This window comes from Lates calcarifer, linkage group LG23, assembly GCF_001640805.2.
Source record: "Lates calcarifer isolate ASB-BC8 linkage group LG23, TLL_Latcal_v3, whole genome shotgun sequence".
Classification (NCBI taxonomy): domain Eukaryota; kingdom Metazoa; phylum Chordata; class Actinopteri; family Centropomidae; genus Lates; species Lates calcarifer.
Genome location: NC_066855.1, coordinates 7,458,456 through 7,479,074, shown reverse-complemented (window position 1 = coordinate 7,479,074; position 20,619 = coordinate 7,458,456). Strand labels below are relative to the sequence as shown.

The following is a 20,619-nucleotide window of genomic DNA, read 5'->3' as shown; positions in this document are numbered from 1 at the left end:
TCAATATATACACAGTTGCGTATCTTGACTCAATCCCACATTAACTGTCCTACACCAGATAATACTCCTCAGCCACTAAATGTGTATTAATTCACAGTTAGAAATAGTCCCCAACAAATGCACTATTTACTCCCGTTTGGCTAAAAACTACAGTGACCACTAGTTTCAAGAAATTAGTTGTTTTTGAAATGAAAATATATATTTGTGGCCAAGATTTACATCTTCAGAAAGTATTGACAGATGGATTTGTCCATTATTGCTGACAATAATAAATATAATAATAATAATAATAACTAAATAAAATAATTATTAAAGGTTTTATTCTTGAATTCATGGAGCCTGAAAAATCAAGTTGAAATCCTTGCCTGTCTTAAATTTTAATTACTAACTGCTTGACCACTTTCATCTGGGTAAAGTATTTCATAAGACCAATGTTTAGCACCTGAAGGAAATGTGTTATTATACAAATGAAGTACAAATATAAAAGCCACCAAAACATATGACAGCAGTGGTTTGTATTCTGTATTTGTATTGGATACATGGAAGAGACTGAATACAAGCAAAACTTCATGCTACAGTGTGAACGGAAATAGATTTTAGTCTGTACTGTAGGTGGTCTACCATGTGGAGTCTGGGGCAGGATGTTCTGTTTTATTCGACTGCACCTGCTCCTCTATTTGATCTGTCTAGAAGTTGGTCCCATACTCCCCGAGGGTGAAAATATCCTTCCAAGCCTGCTACCGCTGCTATACTGAAATTCATCTGATGACTGAGTCAGACATGATGCTGGCTGCCTTCACTTCCAACAAAATGACTCAACACTCACATCCAATAACTGTCACACTCTTCACTGAGATCAAACAAGTGGCATGACAGTTCATTCTTCTGAGATAAAATGTACAACCTGCTGTGTTATGCTGAGTTGGATGCATTTTTGCAGTGCTGACGTGCAGATTCAGATCGCTTTTAGTGGCTTTGTCTTACCCTGATAAAGGATACACTACTATCCTGGGTCAGTACAGTCAGTCAGAAAATACTGAGAAATTCCCAAGTAACTATCTAGTGTGAGATACAGTAAAACAAAATTGAATTGGCTTGATAACGCTACATCACTGTAGATTAAGTATTAAATGAAACTCCAATTGACTTACTAATGATTTTGGTGGACAGATGAGCCCATATTAAATCTAAAAGTTAATTAAAATCACCTCCTATGTCATGCTGAGAATACCATCTCTCCATATTATCTGCAGGGAAGAGTATTTTCCGCCACAAGCAGGGCTAAGTGATGAATCAGATGCAATGACATCTAAGTAGTGAGTCATCATAACAGCCAACCAAATGAATTAGATGTACCTTGTCAAGGGGTTTGTTGACTCTTGAAAAGCGAGCAGCGTTTTGATAGAAATTCAATTGAAGTGCTCAGAGACCAGCCCCACGCCATAGTGCCAACTTTGCGCATACACCGTAAACAAAACGCTGACATCATTAACATTTCAACTGACCTTTTTTCTGTGTCAAAATATGCCCGGTCCAGTCAAATAGTACTACACAAACACCCGTGTCTGTCCACCACACACACACACACACACACACACACACACTAGAGGATCAGGGAAAACCTTCCTGTACAGACAGGCCTGAATCAGAATCACCTATAAACAGTTTCACCTCAGGGAACCTCACTTATTACAGGCATTTCTGCTTATTTCCCCCAGCTGACAGTTTAATTTTGTCTACACGCCCACAGTGTTTCAAATCAAACACACTCCCATGCCAACAGGGCCATCTAGTGGTGCATTTAAATAAAATAACCTTTGTGTCATATTAGGAGGGCTTGAACAAACTAACTAGAATGCATTAAAGAGATGGTTGTAAATAATAATGTGTTCCAGTCTATGTTGTAAGATTAAAAATGTGCCTTTTTCTGATATTAAAAGCCCCTTCCTTCTCACCTGTTTCACTCATTTCCTTGGCAGTGCTCCATAAAGAGGCAAATCTCACGTGAAGATCAGGATAATGACCTCAGTGTAGGAAGACTAATAAAGATGTGGGCTTGTTTTGTCACTTTATGCCTCTAAGATATCCACCTATATAACAGCGTTTGACTGTAAACTCAAACAATTAATGTCTTATTTTGCATTGCACATTTAAATAAACATGTACAAGGAGGAGAGCAAATGAAAACCAAAAGGAAAATCAACAAGAGCCATAAAAATAAATGTAAAAATGTGATACAACCACTAAATTCTTCAGGCAGGTTTTGATAAAATACAGTGGATAGAGCTTATCTGGGTTCAAAAGGTCAGAGAAATATCTTATTCACAGACACAGACTAGCCTTCAAAATATAAATTCAAAAATAGAAATAATATCATTTGATATGATCAGTCTGTCCCATAATAACCTTTGACACAGAACAAAAATTTCACATGAACGCCCAAGTAATGCATTTTCACTTCCTTTTATGAGGCTACTCACATCATCTTATATTCATAACAATATCCACAACAGAGGAACTTGGACTGTCGTACTCTTTAATGTGAACTGAATGAACGATCACCTGCTGGGAATACACTTAAATAACTACTTTGACTAACCTGAACCTCAGCCCTGACCTGAGACCACAACACAGGGTTGAGTGGTAACAACATTTTATGATAACCAAATTCACACAATATGTCAAATTTTATATCATAATATTGATATTCTTCCAGTGAATCTCACAGCTGCACATTAGCAGCAACATCTGCCCTAAATTGGATACTGAGTCTTCATAATTCATGCCACTGTGAGTGTCACTGAGATGGTTTTTAATTGTGGTCATTGGTGACTTTATAAGTGACTGAATATGAACACACTAATCAAAGATAGATAAATTCTTTTGCATTGAGAATAGATTAATAAAAAAGGACTATGGTGTGATATTTTTTGTCTTAATTACTGTTAATCCAAGAAGATAAAAGGAAATGTATAAATAAAGTGATGAGTTTAAAAACTAGTCTGTTGATTGAAAATCTGGAAAATCCAGCTTTCACATTTTCATCACACTGTAATCTCCCTGACCACAGACTTTGATTCTGCTTCCACAGGGAACAGAAATGAAACTCTGGGTGCGCTGACTTAGTACAAGTGAACAAACTGTAACCAGGGTTTCTGTGGTGAATTTTACATTAACTGACTCCACTGGAGGCTTATTGAGGGCACTGGCACTGCTCCTGCAACACACGTCTGCTGGAGGAATGAGTGTACTGAGACTATTTCTGAACAGAAAAAAAATAATAATTTAACTGAATCCTTGTTGTGTTTTAGGCTTGTTCAAGTGTGTCAGCATAGAGAGACATTTGTCACACATTCCTTTAATTCTCAAAAGAGACATAAATCATGGTGGTCAAGATGTTAACCCTCTTCCAGGAAATAAGCCTGTAGACCTGAACAAAATGCAAAAAGTACATTAACTCTAATTAGTAAAGTTATGTATAGATAACAGCTAAGACTGAGCTTAACACACTTAATGAAATCCATTAGAATATTCTCAAGCCACCTCCAAGACCACCCAACCCAAACCCAAATGACATGGTTTGGGAAAAGTTAGACCACAGAGTGAAGGCAAAGCAGCTCAGCACCTCTGGGAACCTCAGGATGCTGATATGATGCTCATATTCAGGTTTTTTTGTTGACTTCATAATTCCATTTTTTCCTTCATAGTTTTGATGTCTTCAATATTAATCTACAATGTAGAAAAAAATATAACAAAGAAAGAAAAACCACTGAATGAGAAGGTGTGTCAAAACTTTTGACTGTATAAAATATTTTCTCAAAAGTCCAAAAGTCAATACACACAAACATCTTATGATGCATCATGGACATGTACTTGGTGAAACTAATGTTCATATTTTCAAACTTCAACAGCTTCTCCTTTACATTAATATTCTGCAATGTGAAACATGTTGTAACTGTTGTTTTTGAGTGTTACACTAGTTTATTCTTCTTCTTCTTCTTCTTCTTCTTCTTCACACCTCACCATTTTCAACAAAGCTAAAAAGCAGAAACAGTCATTTTGCATGTTCTATGTTTGAACTACAACTATATCTGTAACTAGATTATGGTCCCTCTACAAGATGGAACACCCAAAAAAACAAACACAAACAAACAAATAAACACAGGAACCATTTCAAGGTCTTATCATTTAATTTCACAATGCATTACAGTGGTGCATTTACTCTGAAACAAACCTCCATCTAATTAAATTACCACAGATTATTGGACACACAGTGAACCTGGGTCTTTGGGGGGCCCCTGGGGGTCAAGGGTCTCAGAACAGTGGTCTACTTTGTTTAGTAGTAAACCACTATCCTGGGGCCCCTGATGCCTCAAGCCCCAGGTCCACCTCCCATGAGGTTTTGATATGCCTTGGTCAATCACAGGAAGGAACTTTCTTGTTCAAGTTAAACAAGTAGAGTCACCTGTTCATAAAATCTTATACTTGAGTTGTGCTTTTTAGTAAATTATACCAAAAGAAATAGAATTAAAAATACCAAAAATAAACCGTGTGGTCAGAGCCAGTGGAACAGAAGCTGTAACCTGTGTTGGGCGGGACTTCGGCTCTCATTGAAGGTACAAATAAACTCTCTCCCCTGTTTTACAAAGTGGGGTCAGGGGCCCCCCTCAGGTCTTTACATGGCTCAATGGGATGAACTCCAAGACAGAGAGTTATCTTGCTCTAAAAACATAAATTACCAGTTTTACAGTGCAAATAATTTGTGACTAGTGACAATATCAGTCGTTTTACCCGCCTTTTTATTCTCCCAGCATTACGTTTCGGTGTTTAATCTTCAGCTGTGGATGTCTGAATGGTTTACTGAGCCATAGAAAAAAGAAAAAAAAAAAAGCTTCCCTGGCAGGCATCATCCCCCTCAGCCAGTCTGACCGCCCACAGTCCGGGGGGAGAAAGTGCTGCTTTGTGAATGAAGGGAGCGGCGGTGGACAGAAAACAAAACTTTACCAACATTATTTCCGTCGGGCAACGATTTTTACATTCAGCGGAGAGGTTTCGACGGCGCAACAAGCTACACCTGGACGACAAGGAGCACGAAAAACACAGTAAGTCGCGACGCCTTTTGGGACCTTGTGCGGCAGTGATAGGAAGCAGATTGACATGGCTTTTTTTCGACGGAAAGATGCATGCATAGCAGCCTAACCGTGACTGGAATAACTGTCGTGAGATGGGAGATAATTTCAGGGCAGAATTTAACTCTTTAGTTTCTTCTCCATCTTTAAACGTCTCTTTTTCACGTCCCAGCGTGGTTTTCCCAAACAGTGACTGTCGTGCAAACTAATGTAGCCTCTTAAAAGACACCTTTTGTAGCTAACGTTGAGATTTTGAGTGATTTGGAGATGAAACAGAATTAGCTAATTGCGTCAGGTGTTGAAGTTAAGCCTGGAAAATTCAAATTGATTTCAAACTGGCCGTCCATTTAATCCCATGCAATGAGGCATTTCGCCGTTTCATGCAAAGTTTCCATCTGCTTGCCAGTGTGTTTCGCAACATTTCATGACTCATGCAGAAGACGTGCATTCCCAATGTCACCATGAACAGAAAATAGGCCCATAGAAGACTCATTCATGACATTATGATTTTTTTTTTCTCCTCTGGGGAGTGTGGTCTGTAAGGAGTAAACATTAAATCTAACAAAGCTGTGAACACCAGTCTGTGGCTCAGGTTTAGTTTGAGGGATGTTGTCCTTTAAAAATAGTCCTATTAAGTATTACTTACTCCCCCGCCTTCATTTACAGTATTTAGTGTTAATAATAACACTTACTTTATGTCTAGTTCTGAAGAATGTAGAATTCAACTGACCAATCATTGTAATTATTGATTTATTTGATGATTATTTTGATTTGGCGATGCTGATTCATCAGTTAGAAAACTGTGAAAAATGCCATCATGCTTTCCTAAAGTTCAGATGTCTTGTTTGGTCTGACCTGCTGTCCAAAACTGAATGATAGTGATTAAAATCTTTGAAGACTGAGAAAAACCAGCAAATATTAACATTAGTGAAGCTGGATCCAGAGAGTTTGATTGATCAAACAGTTAATCAATTGATTACTGCATCTCTAGAGAAATGCAACTGGTTGTGACTTTGTTCCTTTTCTGTTTGCAGGAGCTCCCCTGCTGTTCAGGCATTTCAGAGAAGCTGTAAATCATGGTGGTGAGTTTAGCCTGCGTGGTCTGTCTCTGCGTGGTGGTAGTCAGCAGTGAACCCTGCCTCATCATCAGCGAGATCAATGCTGACAACCCAAGACTGGACACCACTGAGTTTGTGGAGCTGTATCACACCAGTGGACAGCGAGCTTCACTGGACGGCTACACCCTTGTCTTCTATAATGGAAATGGAAATATAGCCTACAAGGTCCTGGACCTCAAAGGCCACAGCACAGATGACAGAGGTTTCTTCCTGGTGGGCTCGGTGGACATGCTGCCCAAACCGTCCATCCTCCTGCCTCCAAACACAGTCCAGAACGGCCCAGACGCCATTGTCCTCTACCACACATCTGCTGCACGCTACAGCGAGAAGATGAACGTCACAGCTGTTGGGCTGGTGGATCGCTGTCGTGTACATGACTCGCCGCACTGGAGGTGCAGAGTTCCTCGCTGAAACTCTAATGCCTGGAGAACAGGCCTTCGTCGAGGATGAAACTGCTCTCGAGGGGGACGAGTCGATTGAGAGGTGCCTGCTGTCTGAAGATCGCTGGGGCTTTCAGGTGTCCTCGCCATCCCCAGGTCAGCGGAACAACTGCACTCCGCCTGCTGCCCCAGCAACCAGCCCAGTCATTACAGAGCTGAAGCTGGGAGGAGGGCAGGTGGATGGGTTTGTGGAGATAACAGACGCCCCAGCTGCTGGTCCTCTGGTGCTGGTGGTGTTGGATGGGAAAACAGACAGGGTCAGTGTGAGTGTGGACGTGGATGTGGAGACTTCAAGGAACTTTTTGATCTCCATGACCATTGAGAAGAACTACATGAAAGGTCAGTATGCTGTGGGTTGTCGTGATCTTTTTCCAACACTAAGGTTAATGGAGGTGACCTACATGATAACTTTAAGGGTTATATGAGCCATTTCAGCTATTTAGTGCATGAGGAGGCCATGGAGAGCTTTGATGCCTTTTGGTCACTTTTTATTCATTCATTCGCTTTCGTTTCATTGTAAATTTGTTTGTTCCTCTTCTGATTTCTTCTCAGGCGATGAGTCCGGGGCAGTGGCCGTTTACAGCGGCAGAGCCTCTGACTTCCCTGTGGGCTGTCCTCTGAGCCAGATACAGCCTTTAGACGCGTTTGTGTTTGCTGGACCTGGAAACAAGCCCAGTGCCAACCTCACTGAGACTCTCATCCCAGGCAGACAGCCCTACCAACTCAGCAACAGGCAAGATGGTTTTCTATTCCTATAAACCACACAAAACTAGGCCACAAGTCAACACAAGTTTGGTGAAGCTGATGTTGTGTTTCTGGTGCAACTATCAGAGGTGTTAGTGACATTCTGTTGCTATTTTTGAAGCCATAGTTTCAAGTGTTGTGAAACACATTCAGTAAAGTGTCCCATTTGGTGAAGGCAAGAGTTATCTTGTGACTACTGTTCCTCTTTGCTAATGCACTTTTCCTGTGTTTGGCGAGTATCATCACATTAGTCACAAGTAGGCTGTTACTCACACTGAGTCAAAGACACCAAAATACATAATCACATAACAACACTCACTTTGGAGGGAGTTTATTTGACACCTCTCTGGAAAAATCGAGAGGGTTTACAGCCACGTTAGCAGCTCTGTGAGGCTGTGCTTAGGTGCAATGGTGTGTTGAGCAAAAATGCTAACATCAGCATGCTAATGAAGTCAAGATTGGCAGGTATAATGTTAACCTTTTTCACCATGTCACTTTAGCTTGTTAGCAGGCTGACAGTTGATAATTAGCAGTAATCACAAAGTACAGCTGTGACTGATGTTAATTAATAATTAGTTTGGCAGCTATTTCATCATAAACCTGAATACCAAATTTTGAAATAATGGTTGCACTGGAGAAGTCATGGGATCTCCAAAATTATTACAAGTCATCATTTAGGCGCTATGAAAATCTGTATCATGGCAATCCATCCAACAATTGCGAGGGCATTTTACTAAAAATCAAAAATGTCACCCTGCTGTTGAAGCTAGCGGAAATGTTAGGGGATCAGAGTTCAGTAGGATTCATCTTGTAGAGGCCATGAATGTCTGCACAGAATGTCATGGCAATTCATCCAATAGTTGTTGAGCTACTTTATTCAGATTGACAGAGACTATAAAATATATTTTATATTTTGCCCACTGTAAAATATAAATGTGCCATCCAACACTAACCAATTATGTTGTCAGTTTGAGAGAGGGTGGTTTCTATCTGAGTCGCTGTGGTGTGGCCTCCTGGGCCAGAGATCCAGGTGTCTTCTGGGAGGCCCCGCAAACTCCTGGGATGCCCAACCAGTGCCCCTGGCCAAAGATCTGCCCTCACAGTTTTGGTGAGTGTTTGAATGTGTGTCAGGATGCCTGATTTTGTTATGTGTATGTCTGGTACAGCTTATGAGATGAGTAAAGACACTAAAAACTCTTGTAATACCTGCGTTTTAAGCAAGATGTAAGTTTGCTAGCTCAGTGTAGTTGTGACTGATGTTTGACAGAAAAAAAAGTTTTTCAATCTGCGATACCTCAGGTAGATACAGGTAATGCGTATGTGATTGACAATTAATTCTATTCCTTTCACAGCATCTAATAACTTTCTTATTCTATGCTTTAGTGATTCCAGGAGGTACAGAGTCACCGCCTCATCTCCCGCCATGGGGAAACAGTGACTTCCTGATCAACGAGCTGAACACTGATACACCTGGAGCGGCTGAGGATGGCGAGTACATCGAGCTTTGGCACCCATCAGGTCGCCGGGTATCCCTGCAGGGGATCTGGATTCTGCTGTTCAGCGCACACAACAACAAACCCTACAGGGAGATCAGCCTGAGTGGACATTTCACCACTTCTAAGGGTTACTTTCTGCTGGGCAGCGACAGGTTGGTGCCAGCTCCATCACTTCGTCTGCCTCCAAATACCATCCAGAATGGACCAGACGCTGTGGCCCTCTATCGTAGCCCTTTTGGCCCACCATCAGCTGCACAGCGGGGGATTCCAACTAAAGGCCTGCTGGATGCAGTGGTGTACCGGCAGAGAGGATCAGATAAAGAGGCACAGGAGCTGAGTAAAGCTCTGACCCCAGGACAGTTGCCTCTTCTTGAGGATCCAGAGGTTCTGCCTGGTGATGAGGCTCTCAGCCGCTGTCGAGGCCTTTACCCCTATGACCTGTCTGCTTTTTCAGTGAGTACAAAGTGAAAAGATTTGCTTAGTTTTTGCACCGTTGCAACGTGTTTTCTCTTTCTGCATATTTAAATTGATTCTGTCACTGATCACTGGATATATGATATACCTTTTAAAAGTTGTTAAAATTCTAAACATGCATCTATCACCGTAGGTGGCTCCACCTACTCCTCTGAGGGAGAACAGCTGCCCACGCCCACCCCCAGCCCCCGAAGGTGTGGTCATCAGTGAGGTGGCTAGTGGCCACTGGACCAATCACAGCCAACAGAGGGCCTTCGTGGAGCTGCATGGGCCCCCCATGACTGACCTGCGAGGCTTGGTGCTCTCTGTGTTTGACCAGGAGCGCAGTGGGACGGTCATTGCGCTTCCTTTGACTGGATCTATTGATCAAGATGGATTTTACATTGTTGGAAATGTCACTGGAGCAGGTGAGGACTTTGGGAGATAGATGATTGTTGGAAAATAAAAATAAAAAGCTTTCCCAGCTCCTCCTTATTAATTCTGTCTCTCTTTTTCTTGTTTTACACTCATTCCTTTCATTTCTCACTGTACTCCTTCACCTCCTCTCTCTCCTGCATAGATCAGACTTTCCCGGAAGGCTCCACGGTACCGGTACGAGGAGCAGTAGTCCTGTGCTATGACCTGTTCAGTGTCTGCCGAGCCGGCACAGCTCTGACCAACTCCAGTCTCAGAGATGTTCTTGTGTTCAGTGAAAACCAGCAGCTGCTCTCCTCTCTGTCCACCACCAGAGGGAGACAAGTGATTCCAGCTCTCAGGTAAACACAGACCAAACCACAATTTTCACATGTTTGAACTTTTACACTACTCATAAGTGTTAAACCCAATTAAAGCTATAATCTGACTGTTGAAAATACCATGTAAAGGCCTTTATCTAATTAGATTAATTGGGTCAGGGCCTCAGACAGACTAAGAACCTGGTCAGAAGACCTGCATGGGCCCTGCTGTACTATTTAATCACAGCAGGTTCACTTTTAAAAGGAGATGATTACCATGGTAACCTATACTGCACTTCTAACAGGGGCAGATTAAACCGAATGGATCACCTGCTGTCATCAAAGAATTCTGACAGGGTTGTGATTTATTTATTTAAACCTGCTTCATTCACAGTGAAGTGATAGTACTAAGAAGCACATTGACAGTTGATATTGAACATATTTTGCATGTTAATAGGTCATTTTCAAAGCAGACACTTTGATTTGTCAAAGGCCATGACAGTGTAACAATGAGCCAACATGCACAATACCAGGACCATGAAACTGAAGCAGCTAAATGAAATTCAGCCATACCTGTGGGAGAAATCCTGGATGTCTGATTAGCTCAGTGGAGCTTATTTAAAACAGCACTCATACTCCATCACTGGAGCTCAGGAGAACATGAGGTGGCTTTGTCAATTGACAGTCTTTTTGGAGAGCCAATCAGATGACGATTACCAAATTTAAAAAAGACATGTATCCATACAATTGAGAAGTAGCTTTTGAAAAAATCACAATGCCATATTGTGTTACAGGAGGATGGAACCATGACAGTATTGCCTTAATCTAATTGGTGTGCATGTCAACATACTGTCTGTTTTGCTTTATGTCATTCTTTAAACTTTATCATACCTCTTTAGTGCTGTATGTGTGCAATATATGTGTATTCATACATTTATTGTTGTGTATTTGCACAGGTCAGTGGAGGATGGTCCTGTCTCTCTCAGCCGGTGTTCATGCTGTGAAGTGAGGAGCCCCTCCTCTTGGACGAGCTCCTCCCCGACACCTCACAGCTCCAACCTCTGTCCAAGCCCTGCCTTCTCAAGTCAAATTGACCTCTGTCTCGGACCCCTGTCCAGTGACGGGCACGGAGCAGTCAGGAGGTGAAGAATCATTAATTTAACAAAACTAAAATGTAGAACAGATCAGTGTCTGAGGAGGACGGTGTAAGCATATAAGGTGCCATTTGTTTTATCTCCAAGACACTGAAACTATGATTGATGTTCTTTAAGTACATGCAATTCATGTGCAATGTTTGACCTTTTGCTTTGACACAAGTACCATGTAGGTGCACTGTGTCTCTGGTTCAGTGTCTTTGCTTCGCTTTGTCATCTTTGCATGTCATGCTCCTACTTCCCTTATTAAAGGTCAGTTGTCCATTAAAGGTTAAAATGTTAAACATTTTGTCTTTAGAAAAAAAAATCTAATTTATGTAAATGACTTTTTTGTCATTTGTCAGTCAAAAAAATCTGAATTGTCAAAATATAGAGGTAATGGTTTTTTGTCTGTTGGTCATTTATACAATACATATGCTTTTGTTTAAGTTGACAGCTTCTTATCTGTTTCCTCAGACTGCAGTGGTCTGATACAAGGGAAGAGAGTTGCTGAGGTGGCTGATTACCTGGAGAAAAGGTGTCACTGTGGCATCTCTGCTTTGTATCTCCAAGGTAAGAAACTTTCACTCACTTCAAATTGAAACTGGTCACATCTGGCTGATTTTAATTGCGAGATTTGACTGCCTCATCCCTGAGCTTTGAGATAGTGTCTGCTCCTTCAAAAGGATTTCATTGAAAAAGAAAAGATTACAGACCACTGGCATCACTGGCTCTGTGGGAGAGCTTGATTCCTAACAATCAGCACAGCAGTGTAAGTCGCTGTTACCATGGAGCTATAGTAAACTAGGTATAAAAAACTGTGCCTAAGTTGCAGGAACACACCATTACAGCTGAGGTTTATTTTGTGTTGAAGTACATTTTACTCACATTGCTTTCAGAAAGTATTCAGACCCCTTCATGTCTTTCATGTTTTGTTACGTTGTAGCATTATGCTAAAATGTGCCCTCGTCAATCTACACTCAGTACCCCATGATGACAAACTGAAAACAGAGTTTTAGAATTTCTAGCAAAATTATTAAAAAGGAAAAACTTAAAATATCACATCACATCCTTTGCAATGACACTTTAAATTTAGATCAGGTGCTTCCATTTCTCTTGATCATCTTTGAGACGTTTCTAGACCTTATCCACTTAAATTCAATTGATTGGATGTGATTTGGAAAAGCACACACCAGCCTATAAGTGAACTGCCTTCAGAGCTCAGAGACAGGGTTGCGTCAAGGGACAGATTTGGGGAACAGTCCAGAAAAGTCCAAATATAACTTAGTCTTCTTAATAATAAAGCAGTGCTTCACCAGCATAATAATGCTGCCACTCACAGGAGATTAGCAGCACTTTGGAATACTGCTCTATTTACCTCTGCAAACACTTCCAGCTGTAAAAGTTTATTCTCACAGAGGGAAATCATTTAGACACAGATGGGCTCAGGTGTGGCTATTTCCCTGACATGATCACACTCTACATCCCTCTACATTCCCATTTCCTGTTTCCTGTTGACAGAATGTATACATGTAAGAAGCTGGAAACACATCTTGAACACTGGTCATGTGTAGACAGTGAAATACTCGTCTGTCCGTTCTTGTTCAAGGAGCCAACTTTTCTTGCGTTTCTGGGTGGCTGCGAGTGTGGGGGAACATCCAGGCACTGTCAGACCATCAGAAGGCCCTCATCATCCAGACGTCGCACATGAATCCTCCTTCTGCTCAGGGAGACGTTTGCTCTTCTCCCACCACAGACCGTTACACGAGCACAGGTTTGCACCTTCTGCACACATATATCAAGCTAACCAGCACAAGATAGCAAACACATAGAGGTGTTTTATCCTTAAAATTCTTGGTATCACAGCTAATGCATCATCACGTCAAAAAGAAATTAGACACTAATCAGGAAAATCAGCTAATTAATAGTCTGCAGGCTGGTGTGAAAAGCCAGCTTGTTAAAATATCTCAGTGTATATAACAGCAGTGTTCAACTGTTGCCGATGAATCATCTCTCAAATGTGTTGACATTATCTCATAAAATGTATATTTCATATATATTGAAGTACGTGTCTAGACATGTTGTCCTGGTTTAAAAAAGGAAAGGATCATTATGACTATTATGAGCTCATCCAGAGTCAGTGCAGCTGCTGGTATATCCCCAAATAGAGACATCATCACTGCATCTTACAGTAGAGCCATGTTCATAACAAAGCAAACGGCAAGTTGGAGAATGATATTCCTCCTCTTTAATGCAAAAACATTTCATGTAGCTCCTTTCATACAAGACACACAACTCTAAATACCCTTCATTACGTCTGATATGCTTTTGTTTAACAACAGATAGACATATGTGAACTGCATTCAGAGAGTGACAATACATAGAAATTCAAAGTTGCAACAAGAGTGACAGCAAATCCAGAGAGCACAGATCATATTTTGCTACCAGGTGTAGTTCAGAGAGAAGAAGTTGAGGGCTAAATGTGTAGGGTCTGACTGCTAAACACAATGTATAATCTCACATGAAAATGTGTGAAACACACTTCACATACCAGTACCTAAGTGAATCTCATGTGCTAATTGAAACTCTGATAAATGTAGCTCAGTCTGTCCTCAGTATGAGCACATGAAAGAGGGAAGACATTTCTTTTTCTTTTTTCAAGCTTTAGAGAAGTAGCTTCATCCTCGTGGGACCCTGGTGATGGATTTGGATATAAAACTGTCATTCTTTAACTAAATGAATTCCACTTTGAATTTTTGTCTCTAAAGTGGAAATGATGTTCCTGCTCTGTCAAAATGTACGTTTTTCAACAGTGATAAAATGTCCCAGACAAACTGTTACACCTGTCAACACTGGTATTCAGAAACAGCATCAGATGCAAGTGTCTGATGCAAATTTAATTTTTCCAATACTGAATTTCAGTTATGTCATTTTACAAATGTAAAGCAGGGTATATTCATGCATATTTTTGCATGTTTAACATTTTTCCTGGCATCTTAAAGTTTCAGTAGCATTTTGTGGCATGCAATTAATAACAAAAGTAAATGACTGTATTGAATTTTCAGAAATGTTCATAAATTCCAAAGTTAGTTGTCTTTGACAAATGACATCTTGGTGGTAACAGCATTTATAAAGTCTGTACTTTCTCCAAAACTTGACAGAGAACATATAAAAATATGATTATTGTTATTGTAATTATTATGGAGTCATAATTTAATGACCAGTGTCCTTCACTGAAACTGAATTTTTGCCGGCTCGAGCCGTCACTCTTCACCTTGAAGCTTTAAGTGAACAGTTTGAGGGCTTGTAGCTCTTGATTTGTGAGCTATAATTACCAGAATTTGAAAGCACTCTTATGTTGGAAGAAATTCCACCTCCTCTCAAGCAGGGACATGAAAAGTGTACAATGGGGCAAAGATAACACTTGTAGGTAAACCTAATTTAAGCCTTTCTAACTGACTCTGACCTGCTGTTATACGAGGGCGCTTCAAAAAGTTTGTGGAGAAAGTACAAAAGTACTAAAAATCAAATACAGGGATTTTGATCTCAATGCACCTGTACGTTCTCATACTAACGTGTCAAAACATGTTCTAACATGAACCCTTGAAATGCAAAATAAACATCATAACTTAAACCATTTTTTCCAACTGTCCTTTTCCCACTAACTTTCTGAAGCCTTCTCGTACGCACTGATGCTGCTATATAGAGTGCAGATCTGAAAGCACTTAAAGTTATGACACTGTTCGTGGTCAGACCTGTTTTAAATATTGCAGTTATTGCAGTTGTCTGTTCAATAAAGACCTGCAACAACAGGCTGCACACTCCCGTCCAGTAATAACTTTACTGCTCAGCTCATCTGTGGAAAACTGCTCATGTCAGGTGCAGCATGGAATTGGACTGCTGTTGTTCATGATGGATTTCAGCTAAAGGAGTTTGGGGCTGTAGCTGTATTCAAGTAAAAGGAATTTATTTCAGGATTAATGACTTTAAGTACTCATATCCCGAGGTGTTAAAACATTTAAAACTTTTGATGAGAAAATCGGAATTTTTGTTACATTCACTGTCGCACTTTGAGTCGACTACAACAGTCTGTGCTCACAGCTGAAATGATCTGTTGTGTAAGAATGTTTCTGCTTTGTGTTGTGGTCTGCATCCCTTTAAGGTCTGTTTTGTAATGATGACTGGCTTTCTACGCAATTAGGCCTTCAATGGACTTGTGCAAACAAAATCTGTCTCTGGTTTCATCAGGGTGTTTGAAGTAATGTGTTGTGTCCTCTCCTAGCATCCACCCTGGGGTTACAGATAGGGCTGATCATAGCGGTGCTCCTGCTGCTGGGACTAGGAGCTGCTCTGTTCACATATTTCTACAGGAGGAGGTGAGGTCACTGGTTATTTGCGTTATTCTTCTTATCTCTCCCTCTCTTCCGTGGTTGATGTGCACTCTGATCACAGATATTTCTAACTACCTCTTTACACAGTGACCATGACGGCAGCATTTAATTTCTTTTTTTCCACATTATTAACATTTGCTTAATGCTTTGGTTTTTAACATTTGTTTTGATTGCACAATTAGTAGGTATTGTGAATGGGATATTTAAAAACAAATGTGTGCCAGTAATTCTCATTTAGCTCCATTGTTGGAGGTCACTTGGTCTCTCACTGACCCACAGTGATAAATTATCTCATCCTTTTCTAGAGAAACCCTAGTTGTTTAAAGAGAAGTCACACCCGGCTTGTGCCTTTTTCTTTCAGGGTTACACAAGTCTTAAATTCTTATAAGAGGAAACAGAAAAAATTGCAGCCATCAGTGGTGTTGAAATAAAAAAAAAAGGGAAAAAAGGGAATTAACATGCACTACAGAGTGCAAAGGAGGTTAAAAATGAGCCATGGGCATCTAATGAGGCCCTCTCCCCCCAGTGATGTCATCGGGGGTATCTAAATTTAGGTATAGAGACTGCTTATTTATAGAAAGCTTTTGTTAGAAACTGTAGGTCCGGAGTTTGATGTGATGAGATGTGGGCTTTGAAAGTACAAGGAAAAAACCTGAGTGACCCTTAAAGGTGGTAAGACAAGGATGTCAAGACGAGGCAAAAAAGCTGAAGTCACTTAAAAGATCTGAAATCTGAAATGACCACAAAATCATTGTCACACACAGATGTGGGGTCCTTTGGGTCCCCTGAGGCTCTGAACCAACTAGTAGAGTAGTTCCCTCCTTTGTCCAGCTCGTCATTCTGCTGTGAGCACTGTGACATTTGGCACGTGCATTAATAGATGTGTCTGATGTGTATTAAGGTATGAACTGACACTGAACACACAATTCACACCACACACACACACACACATACATCATACATACATATATATATATATATATATATATATATATATATATATATGGCACAGTGTGAAATGCCAGCTGTAAATGTCAGGTTTTAGTGTCACACTGTAGCTCAGAATTAAAGAGCAAGATCTTCCTTCTTGTCTTAGGGAGGAAAGACACGTTAGGAATTCATATTTCTTCAGCAGCCATAATATGTTCCTTAATGCTGAGGAACATTTCTCATCTGAGTGTGTAAGAAAAATTGTGGAAACTTAAGTAAATCACACAGTAGTGGTGGTAAATAAGGCAGGCTGAGGGGAAGTAGATTTTAAAAAAATAATTATAAAACTCAGGATTAAAAAAAAAAACAGGAATAGTTTGAATGTGAGTGACTGGAAACTGTGGTGTAATTGCCATGTGTCAGCTCCCAGGGAATTACTGCTTGAACGTGTACACTCGTGTGAGCTTTGTTAACGTTGTTGTCTTTATTCTCAGGCGTCCTCTGGACTATTACACCATGGAGCTGAGTGAACATGCAGAGGGGCTGTCAGATCTATAATCTCTGGCTTTAATCACCGCATCTGCATCTGGAAGTGCTCGTTTTTTCGTGGGAGGACTTCAACAGAGAGAGAGCGAGAGACGGGGGTAATCAGAGGTTAATTTGACCTGCACATGACTGATTGTGTGGTTGTTTTGAGATGAAATGCCACCACAAGTGTCCTTCTCTGTGTCTTTGGGAGATCACTGATAAAAATGACTTAATTGTCGTAACTGTCCGTTAACAGCGTGGTGGCACTCAGTGTGTGATATTTCATGGCGCCGGTGACACTTAAGACGTCATATCAGGCAACCCATGTGTTGAATTTTAAACCGTAAGATAATATCATATTTAGTGTACAACCTTTGCCTGTGAACGTTGTCAGTTACAACTTTTAAAGGAAGAGGAAGATAAAAGGGAGGATTATTTTTAAATACTTGAGTCCTAAATGGTCATTTTTGTTGACTTGTTTATGTTACTGTGGAAAAAGCCTGTAAATTTAAAATTTGAACGGCCATGCTCTTGATTTATACAAGAAGCTCTATCAATCTATCAAATGAACTTCTAGTCATCACATTCTCAGCTGGTACTACAGTGTCTTAACAAAAGGCTTTATAACCAACATAATTCTTGTTAAGCTCACATTTATTCTTCAAAATGGGTCAACTTCTTGCTTTATTTTCCTGCTACATGCTGATAATAGTCCAGTTTAGACTCTAGAGACTCTAAGGGCTTGAATGTCTTTTAAATGTGAATGTCTGTAGCTAACTTGTGATGTGTGTCTGTAACCACTTCTGTATGCTTACTTTAAAGCGAACTGTTTACATTTTAATGATTGAATCTTAGCGAAAAAGGGGATGTGAGAGGCAGATGTTGAAGTAATTTCTTGAATGAAGAGTATTTGTTTTCACTTGGTGTTAAGAGAGAAAAAGGAATCCGAGCTATTTTATGTTTCACTTGTGTTTTTAGTGGCTTAGAAACCTCTACTGTGCCTTTGACCTGTGTGTTATTTGATCAGCTGATTCCTCGTTTATTAGAGGGAAAATACAGCCATCTCTGCTGCAGCCATAAGTGTAAATACTAGGGATATGATGTTAGTATTCTCAGGGGGGAAGCATGTGTGGCCAGTCTGAAATGATGTCTCACTGATTGGTTAGTTTGATTCCACTTTTTAAACAGAAAATTCAAAGTTATACAAAATAAACATAAAGTTGCCAAGACAAAGTGCCATGAAGAAAACATATAGGCTTGGATATGCTCAATTTTTGATAATGTCAGTGTGCCGCTCACCTTATAATGTTGCCTTAATCGTCTGCAGAGATGCACAGCATTTCAGTTTGTTTGCTTTAATTACCTTGGTGAGGACTTTTTCCTCCCTAGTGCCATTTCCTGCAATTCTATTGTCTCAATATTGACATTATGTAACACACAACAAAATTAACCCAGTGAAATCAGATTTATTTTACAGCAGCACTGCTGCTTTCATATGAGTCCAGCTGTTTTGTAAAAATGAAAAACTAAGTGTAAAACCAGCAAAATCATGTAAATTAAGACCTTTTTTTTAGCTTTCAAAGTGATAACATATGATGTTTTACCCTTGAATTACGTCATGTAATGTTCTGGAAATGTCTGTTACTGTAAGCTTATATATTTTTGAGGATTTGCGTAAATAGTAATATGTAGTTAGTTTTAACATAAAGTAGAGGGAGGCAATTGCACCTCAAGATGGCACCCCAAATAATATACTGACATGCAAATGTGTTGACCCTTGAAGAGAATAATAAAAGAAGCTACACAGTGCTGAATGTTGCTGAACCCAGGTTGATGCAATCACTTCGGCTCAGAGCACTTGTTTAATATGAGAATCACATTCTTCCGTATATATTACAATGCCAGTCTGGACACACCTACTCATTCAAGGGTTTTTCTTTATTTTACTGTTTTCTTTATTGGAGGACAAAACTGAAGACATCAGAATTATAAATGAACACATATGGAGTTATGTAGTAAACCAAAAAAAGTGTTAAACAAACACAAAATCTGTTTTATATTTTAGATTCCTCATACAAGCCTTCCTCGCCTTCTTAATGTACTGTGGTAGGGTTGGTAAACAGCAAACAGCCCTGTTCGGCTACCATAGTCTTCCATATTTTTCCATAATTACTTGAAGACATGAAGGTCAGTCAATCTAGAAAATTTTAAGAGCTTTGAAAGTTTCTTCAAGAGCAGTCGCAAAAACCATTGAAGTCTATGATGAAACTGGGTCTCTCATGTCTCTCATGAGGACCACTCCAGTAAAGGAAGACAAGGAGTTTCCACTGCTGCAGAGGATAAGCTCATTGGAATGACTAGCCTCAGAAATCTCCAGTTAACACCAGACCAGTGGAACTAAGACCAGTCCAAATTTGCTGGTGAACGGATGGTATCTGCATGTGTGGTACCCACCATGAAGCATGGAGGAGGAATGATGGTGTGAGGATGCTTCACTGGTGACATTGCAGGTGATTGTTTCAGAAGTAAAGGCACGGCTACCACAGCATTCTGCAGCAACATGCCATCCCATCTTTGTTTTTCAACAGGACAATGACCCAAAACACACCTCCAGCCTATGCACAGGTTATTGGACCAAGATGGAGTGCTGCCTCAGATGGCCTGGCCTCCTCAATCCCTTGACCTAAACACTGAATGAGATGGACTGGAATGAGTTGGACTAAACTACATTGTGGGAAAATAACAGACACAAAGAAAAAACACTGAATGAGAAGGTGTGTCCAAACTTTTGACTGTTCTGTATATATACTGCGCATATATAGAGAGAGCACTGACAACAATCGTGGCTGAACAAAGTTTTTTAACCTCAGTTGAGCAGCAGTTTTTAAGTCTAACATAACTTCAAGAAAATGTCAATAATTCACAAATCACTAGAAGTCTGTGTACATGCACTAAATATTCATGGTCAACAGTACTTAAACACTGAAAAAACATGTCACAGAAAACACTGGAAAGAAAACTTTGTATCATTTGCATCCCCAGGTCATGATTTTATAAGCTTTTTTTTTTTTTTTTTTCAGTTTATGCTCTCCAGTTTATCTCCCCTGTTTCCCTCCGGAGTCATGCACGTGTAGCAGGTTTGAAATAAAACACTTCCACAGATGTGCAACTAAGTCTCACACTTGTTCTTCAGTGTGTGTGTCCTGTTCTCCATTTTCACAAATCCAATTATTATTATGGGGTGGCACAGTGGTGCAGTGGTTTGGGGTTCTTTCCTGTATGGAGTTTGCATGTTCTCCCTGTGCCTGTGTGGGTTCTCTCCAGGTACTTCAGCTTCCTCCCACAGCCCAAAGACATGCAGGTTGATTAGTGACTCTAAATTGCGCGTAGGTGTGACTGTGAGTGTGAATGGTTGTTTGTCTATATGTGTTGGCCCTGTGATTGGACTGGTGATCTGTCCAGGGTGTACCCCGCCTCTCGCCCAATGTTCAGCTGGAATAGGTTTCAGCCCTCCACGACCCTT

At 40.4% G+C, this 20,619-nt stretch overlaps 1 protein-coding gene across 1 annotated transcript; it reads left to right on the top strand.

The window, feature by feature from the left end:
- The first annotated feature begins 4,889 nt into the window (after positions 1-4,889).
- si:ch211-183d21.1 (uncharacterized) lies at positions 4,890-20,265 on the top strand. The gene is made up of 12 exons (XM_018681808.2): positions 4,890-5,102; positions 6,164-7,026; positions 7,240-7,420; positions 8,400-8,539; positions 8,815-9,380; positions 9,535-9,808; positions 9,961-10,156; positions 11,071-11,256; positions 11,725-11,820; positions 12,857-13,021; positions 15,530-15,623; positions 17,063-20,265. The coding sequence occupies exons 2-9, from the start codon at positions 6,621-6,623 to the stop codon at positions 11,759-11,761; spliced, it is 1,986 nt and encodes a 661-aa protein (XP_018537324.1). The 5' UTR covers positions 4,890-5,102; positions 6,164-6,620; the 3' UTR covers positions 11,762-11,820; positions 12,857-13,021; positions 15,530-15,623; positions 17,063-20,265.
- The last annotated feature ends 354 nt before the right edge of the window (positions 20,266-20,619 follow it).